We start from the raw sequence: 8,239 nt of genomic DNA, 5'->3' as shown, positions 1-8,239 counted from the left end.
ATACCCTAATAATCCCCATTCAAATAGCCAAAGATTCCACCTTCTCTGGAATTCGAACCTGAGACCTCCAGGGATTTCTGGAGTTTATGTCAACACCTTGGAACCACTTGGGCTACCAACTGTTTGACTTAAACCCTTACCTTTGTTAGGCATCCTCTCAGTCAGCCACCTTAATGCGCCATTTTAGCATATGTAACTAATTCTATTTCTATACTATTATTATAGTTCATGTCCTCCTTTACCTTCAACACCCTCGGTTACATCTGAGTTTTTATAGAGAAAGAAAGTGAGGGGAGTGTTTAGAGAGAGAAGGTAAGATGTGGCGGTGTGTTTCTCGAGGATTAGGTCTCTCTTCTTCTTCCTCTTGTTCGAAGAGATCTACCTCAAATGGAACTCTTAAACCCTTAATTTCTAGATTTCTCTCAACTGAATCAGTAAGATCACTTCTTATTTTCACTATTTTATCCCCATAATATCCACCAATCAATCTAATCTTCAAATTCTTTTTCCAATCTAGCAGCTTATGTTCCAAATCATTTTTAATCATTGGTTGATTTGATTTTTACAGACAGGAGGAAGATCTTCATATACAATCGTCGATCACACATACGATGCGGTTGTGGTCGGAGCTGGTGGTGCCGGACTTAGGGCTGCCATTGGACTCTCTGAACATGGATTTAATACAGCTTGTATTACCAAGCTTTTCCCTACTCGTTCACATACTGTGGCCGCACAGGTATATAGATAAATACAGTTTTAGGGTTTGTGTGTTTTAAACTTTCAGCTACTCGAAATGATAAGATTAAGAACTGTTGCCAAGTAATTTCTCTTCATACATATGTTCTTCCAAAAATGTTGTAAGAATCCGTAATCCACTATTTCTGGAATAATTGTTTCCAATGAAATAAATAGTAGGAAATTGACTAATAGGCATCTTCATTGTCGAATCGTTAATTGTTTTAGTGACATAGGAGAAGTTATTTGATCGGAAGGGACTTTCAATTCCATTCATTTTAATTCATTTTAATTCCTAACTCTAACCTAAGGAGAACTAATATGTTTTATGATGGCCGAGGGGGCGCATAACTGCGGATACGCGAAGTTAGAAAAAAATGAAGGATTCTTGTAAAACGATAAAACCTGTTTTTTTGTTGTAAAGAAGCTATTTTATACTAAAAGCTGAAAGGAAACCTAGACGTGTTTTTGCTCAAGGTGCTCCTTAGAGTCACTTGCCCACTAGGAGATGATAAAAGTTGTGTACACATGAGAATTAATACAAATTTTTCATTGTTCTCGTATGTCTAGCACATCCTCCTTTTACTATCCTGAGTTTGTAGAAGCTTTATCTAACTAGCTCTATAATCCTATTACCACCTTGTAGATGTTTATTATGTTCCAATACTTAAATTTGTTACCGACATCGGCTAGTGTGTTCGTGCAGGGTGGTATAAACGCAGCACTAGGAAATATGACTGAAGATGATTGGAGGTGGCACATGTACGATACAGTTAAAGGAAGTGATTGGCTAGGTTAGCTGATTCTTGAAATTAGCTTAGATTTACCTTCATTGGCATCATGGGATGTCAATAGTGTTATTACTTAAAATGTTCATTTCCATACAAAACTTTAGAGTACCATTTGGTAAAATTCTTATGTGCTATTGAAACTTTTTCAAGCAATTGCTTTTTGTTTGAAGTACGTTTTACTTTTTCAAAAAGTCACCTGATATTGTATTTTTCAGGGTAACCTTTTTCTTTTCTACTTGAATACGAGCTTCTTAAATAGTTCCATTTATCTTAGGATATAGGGTTTTCAAGTTGTTCAAAATGTTCTTGAATATTTCTAGGTGATCAAGATGCTATCCAGTACATGTGCAGAGAAGCACCTAAGGCAGTTATTGAGCTTGAAAACTATGGATTGCCATTTTCTCGAACTGAAGATGGTAAAATTTATCAACGTGCTTTTGGTGGTCAAAGCCTTGACTTTGGAAAAGGTAGCTAGTTGATATTTTCATTATATAATTGGTCCACTACATGAAAATTTTGAATTTTTCTGAGATATGCTTCCGCCATTTGCGTAGGTGGCCAAGCCTATCGTTGTGCCTGTGCTGCTGATCGAACCGGTCACGCTTTGCTACACACTCTGTATGGACAGGCAATGAAACACAACACTCAGTTCTTTGTGGAGTACTTCGCATTGGATCTTATCATGGATAGCAGTGGTAAGTTACTGCATCAGATTGTACGTTTCCACCATACAGATAATATCAAGTTCTAAATTGTTTTTTCCCTGCATTTGATAATATCCATGTATGAAATGCCTCCTTTTTCACCATTGCACTTTAACATTTAGAAAAATTGTATTCATTATTTGATTCTTCAGTTCATGTTTCCTTGTAAAGGTCGGGCCCATCAACCCGTTGACAATTTCAAATAAACATTAGATCAAATCTCATAGTTTACAAAAAAGTATGATGGTTTAAAACTATAATAAACCTTAGTGCCGAACACGGGTCCCTACTTCACCCAGCTGAGCTAAGGATCCCAGATTCCCGTCTTCCCTTCCTAGGGAAGGTACTGCTAACACTATCCTCTTAGTGGAGAGACACTGCTTAAAGTCCAAGTCTTTGGCATATGGTCACATCCATCTTCGTTACTCAACCTGGCCAGTACGGCCCTTTTAGCTTTAGAAATTAACACAGGTAGGCGAAGAGTTTTAATTTTTTTTCCCTGTTATGCTTGCAAATTATGTTCAGGTACCTGTCAAGGAGTGATTGCTCTAAACATGGAGGATGGAACCCTACATCGTTTCCGTGCTGCCTCAACTATTTTGGCGACTGGGGTATCTATGTTTCTATACATTTTTTCACTTATCTGCTCCTAGTGAGTCTAGGAGAAGCTAATTTGTGTTTCTTATCAGGGTTATGGTAGAACATACTTTTCTGCAACCTCAGCTCATACATGCACTGGAGATGGCAATGCCATGGTCGCACGTGCTGGACTACCTCTTCAGGTTGGTGTCTTGGTCTTAATGGATTGAGAATCTTGCTATGTTTTATTATCCCGTTTTGCGTAGTTTTGCTGGATTCTATTCCTTTCATTATATTGACTTATATATTATGCAGGATCTTGAGTTTGTGCAGTTTCACCCTACGGGTATCTATGGTGCTGGGTGCCTCATAACTGAAGGTTGCTATTTAACTTTTCCTTTTGAATTGAATTGGTGAATGTGGTCGTGTTTAGAATTGACTATGAGGAACAAAAGTAATTTCTTTCTTATTGAAAAGCTCTAATGATGAGGATCGAGACGAGTAGTTACTCCCATGTTACTTTATGTAGCTGTGCATTATCATGATGCAATTAGTGGGTTCTACCATGGTGATAACGACCAGCCATTGGTCCATTAAAGGCCACGTCGTGCCCGTATCACCAACAAAGTAGAACAGTTTCCAGATTTAGTTTTCTAGTTGTCGAGTATTTCTTTTCATTGTATGTCTTTTTCTCATTAGGTGGTGTTTTAGACAGGCTTCTAGCCAACTCCACTAACAGTTTATCGTTGAGTTTAATTGGTACGATAGTTAGTGAAAATTGTTGTGGAGAATATCTATTTTTTAGAGTAGATCTATTGCCATTCACCTAGATTCATGACGTTCATATCTGTGCTGCATCAGCAATTTTCTGGTCGTAAATTTCATGAACATCCAAGCCATATGTGGAGACGAATTCTTATTGTAGTACTTACATTCTTGCAATTTTGCTTACATTTAGGATCCCGAGGTGAAGGTGGCATTCTCAGGAATAGCGAAGGTGAACGGTTTATGGAAAGATATGCCCCCACAGCGAAGGATCTTGCCTCAAGAGATGTTGTTTCCAGATCTATGACTATGGAAATACGAGAAGGTCGTGGTGTAGGTATGGTCAATATTTTCTTCTTTTTGATCAACATTGTTGAATATTGTCCCCGGCAAACTTTTAGCATTTGTTTCATGATCTCGTGCCTATAACAACTCTTGCTTATTTCGGATGATAAAATAAATGTCACCTGCTTAGATTTTTCTTTTCAACTTACCCTAATTTTGTTCTCATTCTTGTGCAGGACCTTTGAAGGACCACATCTATCTCCACTTGAATCACTTGCCGCCGGATGTGTTGAAGGAGAGACTTCCTGGTATCTCAGAAACTGCTGCCATTTTTGCCGGTGTTGATGTTACCAAGGAGCCCATCCCAGTGTTACCTACTGTCCACTATAACATGGGAGGTGTGCCCACAAATTACCACGGGGAGGTAAGAGCTCAAATGACATCTTGTCGAATGATGTCGATATTTAGTTCCTCTTCTTTTTATCCTTATTCTAGTTTCAATTGGTATTAATATTTAATATGGCATTAGGTGGTTACCGTCAAAGGAGATAATCCTGATTCAGTGATTCCTGGGTTAATGGCTGCCGGGGAGGCAGCATGTGCATCCGTTCATGGTGCTAATCGACTTGGTGCAAATTCTCTTCTTGACATTGTTGTTTTCGGTCGAGCTTGTGCTAATAGAGTTGCCGAGATCCAAAAGCCAGGCAAGTCTCTTCATGTTATAAAGGTTATTGTACTTCAGCACTTTCGTGAGGTAGTCTTATCCTAAACTAGCAAAACCTTTATGACCTTGCAGGTCAGAAACAGAAACCATTGGAGAGTGATGCTGGAGAGAAGACCATCGCATGGTTGGACAAACTAAGGAACTCAAATGGTTCACTACCAACTTCAAAAATCCGTCTAAATATGCAACGAGTGATGCAAAACAATGCAGCTGTTTTCCGCACTCAGGAAACACTGGAAGAAGGTAAGCAGAAGATTTTTCATAACTAATTACTTCGTGATCACTTCTCAATTGAAATCTGACTAATAAGTCTGATTCGTCTGAATGGCTGACTCAGTCTGATTTAGAGACCATTCAAGTCTGTCGTCTGTCATGAATTAAGTCTGAGTTAAGAGCACAATGGCTGAAATAACTATTTTGCCCTTAACCAAAACAAGTCATAGTTAGAGGACTCAGATTCAAACAAGTCAAGCTCAGGCCAGTCCGATTCAGACAATCAAAACAAGCACCACCTTGGTTGGGCTCTATACACCCCCAAGCGCCTTCGGTTTCTGATCCAAAAGCACCCTTGGGCGCTTTTGCTTGGGCCCATGGCGTATCCTAGTGACGTGGGTGTCCACTTCATTAGATGGAGGCCAGTTTTCATCCAAATTAACAGATTAGGAATACTTAACTTTGAAGTGAAAGAAGCACATGGTGTCTGTTCCCAAATTGGGGGTGCCTATAGAATTTCCCTTCAGTGTCACCTACTTGTCTTATGGTGTCAATACTTGCATAAAAGAAATGCAAAATAATCCTTCTGGTACTGAACACGTGTCTGCGTTTTCCCATATACCAAATCTAATCGGTGTCTTCTGTATTTTCTTGGTAGGTTGCCAGTTAATTGATAAAACATGGGAAAGCTTTCACGATGTTAAGTTGAAGGATCGGAGTCTGATATGGTATATATTCTCCCTCTATTCTAATATCACCAATGATTATCCATGTCTTAACCCTAATAAACTTAAATTCTCTCTGCCAGGAACTCAGACTTGATAGAGACTATAGAACTTGAAAACCTTTTAATAAACGCCTGTATTACAATGCACTCTGCTGAGGCTAGGAAGGAAAGTAGAGGAGCACATGCTCGTGAAGATTTTTCGGTTGGTTTACATTCTCGCGAATTAATTTGTTTCTATCTACTTTTTTTTAATATTTCTATATAACGGATATTCATTCACTGTATTCTCTCTCTCTTTTTTTCTTTTTTAGACAAGGGATGACGTGAACTGGATGAAGCACACCTTGGGGTGAGATATCTTTTCAATTATTATGACTTGAAATCAGTTCTAGTTCTTTCTGCAAATTACGAATTTCAAGAGCAAAACGATTTCCAGTTGCGACTGAAACTAATCTCCACTTTGGTTTTGCAGATACTGGGAGAATGAAAAGGTACGACTCGAATATAGGCCAGTCCATATGAACACATTGGATGACGAAATCGAGACGTTCCCCCCGAAAGCACGTGTTTATTAAGATCTAATCCGGAAGTCAATCACTCAATGGAGTATAACACTGATTCCAATAAGATGGTGTTCTATTTGCGACCTCGTCACAGTTCAGGTTAGATTTTGATCTCAGACAAATTTCAGTTAGCAGCAGCACCCTCTTTAAGTAGTTGCTGGAACTCATGTGGTGAATAAAATCTTGTTCAATTATTGTTGCAAATTTATGTACCAAAAATAAGGATGTTTGTGATATTCTTTTTGAGATGATTAAACTATTCTCAAAAATGAACTTAGATATATCTCAAATAAAAATTTTGGGTGTTTGTTTTTGTTGTTGAAATCAGAACTGAAATCAAACTCGGATCTGGTAAGCTCAAGTCAGGTTTCGAAATGTGCTTGTAGGATTCTTATCTTATAGAAATGTTGATTTGGACTAAATAATACACTAACTTTGGATCACGAGAATATCATATCAAATGGCCGCGGCTTTGGAGAATAAAAAAATCCTTGGAGAATAAAAATTCCTTACAAAATTGGTCAACCGAGATTGACTTTCTTTATATCTATTTGTTGTTATAGGGCTCCCAATTTTAGAGTTAAACAAAACTAAATTTTTAGAAGATACCATAAACGAATTTAGAAAGAACTTTTATAAATTTAAGCAAAGTCTTCGTAGGGTTCTAAATCCTAAACTCTTTCCAAGTTTCTTATCTTATTTTTCAAAGTTTTGTTTTCTTCTAATCACTAAATCCTAAAAACATAAGAGAACAACCTAATATGTTTAGAAGTGAATGTGTTAGGGTTTCAAAATTAATTGATTTTTAGGGTTTATAATGTGTTTATCTTGGGGAGGATTAATGGAGGAAGAAACTTGCTTTGGACATCCCATTGAAGATCTATTAAGACCTTCAAAATATTTTGTTTAATGATTTCTAGGGTTCAGAATGTTTGTTTTCCTCTTTATTTCTCTATCTTTGTTGTTGATTTTAGATAAATAAGGTTAGTATGTGTTTGAGATTTGGGGAAGATAAGTAAGAGAAGTGACAGAGAAGAAAAAAAGATGAGATGAATAAGTTTTTCTCCGGAGAAGAAGAAAGAGGGAAAGAAGAAAGAGGTGTAAGTTTTAAAAACAAATTGTGTTCCCTAAAGAGAAATATTTTCTACAGATTTCACAATGAAACATGGATTCCCCGGAGAATTTATTCCCCAGAGATTTTTCTTTATTCCCCAAAACTGCGGCCTATCAAATACTCGAATCAAATATTGTCTGTGAGTAGAACTACATAGATTCATTGAGGAGAGGCTGGACAGGGCCCTGGCTTACCACCAGTGGCTTATGACTTATCCCCACTCCTAGATCCTCCACCTGCACAGGGTGGGATGGGATCACAACCCTATCCTCACCACCAACTCCAGAACCGAACAACCCCCCAAACCTTTTAAATTCATTGGCACATGATGGATGGCGCACCCTGATGCCCCCAATTCATCCGTAGGAGCCGAGCCAAAACTCCCAACAATGTGTAATCGAAACTCAACTCTCTGGCCATCAAGCTCTCCAAGTGGAACAACGAGGTCTTCGGTCATATTGAAACTTAAATTTTTAGATGATAGTAACACCAAATATTTCCATTCTCTGGCCATGAAGCATAATAGGAAAAACAAAATCTCCTCTATAAAGGGCCCGGATAGGAACTGGAATACGGATGAAGGAACCATTGCAGACATTTTACTCCTTACCTTCTCAATATATCTAATAGATCCCACATCTATGAAAATCTCCTTCACCCCTTCCGACCTCTAGTTTCGGAGGAACAAAATTAATCTCTCACCGCAAGGCGCAAACCCCTCAGTTGACGAAATCGGCGTCGCGGTTTTTGCTCTCAAACCTAATGGGGGCCCCATGACCCAACAACTTCCCTCCTTTCTTTTACCAGCCCAACTGAGACACGGTCCGCACTGACATCATTAACATGGTGCACACTTTCTTCCAAACTGCCCAACATCCGGAGTTTGCTCACCACACCCACATTTAGTCTGCTTAACTCTACATACAAAACCATCACCAAGGTTTTAGCCAACAGACTCAAGATACATTTGCTCTCGCTTATCTCTCCTTTCCAATTTGCTTATGTTCCTGGCCGCCAAATCACAAATAACATCATTGTT

At 38.4% G+C, this 8,239-nt stretch overlaps 1 protein-coding gene across 1 annotated transcript; it reads left to right on the top strand.

Annotated features, from left to right (window-relative positions):
* Window positions 1-6,410, top strand: LOC147537519 (succinate dehydrogenase [ubiquinone] flavoprotein subunit, mitochondrial-like). The gene is made up of 16 exons (XM_086644712.1): window positions 1-434; window positions 569-736; window positions 1,442-1,529; window positions 1,847-1,993; window positions 2,081-2,221; window positions 2,756-2,841; window positions 2,920-3,012; window positions 3,125-3,188; window positions 3,768-3,911; window positions 4,096-4,283; window positions 4,389-4,563; window positions 4,656-4,826; window positions 5,455-5,524; window positions 5,605-5,725; window positions 5,835-5,872; window positions 5,996-6,410. Exons 1-16 carry the CDS (start codon window positions 318-320, stop codon window positions 6,096-6,098), a joined length of 1,914 nt encoding a protein of 637 aa, XP_086500838.1. The 5' UTR covers window positions 1-317; the 3' UTR covers window positions 6,099-6,410.
* Window positions 6,411-8,239: the final 1,829 nt, after the last annotated feature.

Source organism: Eschscholzia californica, unplaced genomic scaffold, assembly GCF_041429995.1.
Source record: "Eschscholzia californica isolate CP2 unplaced genomic scaffold, dmEscCali1.0.p SCAF_5, whole genome shotgun sequence".
Taxonomy (NCBI): Eukaryota; Viridiplantae; Streptophyta; class Magnoliopsida; order Ranunculales; family Papaveraceae; genus Eschscholzia; species Eschscholzia californica.
This window is presented reverse-complemented; position numbering and strand designations above follow the sequence as displayed.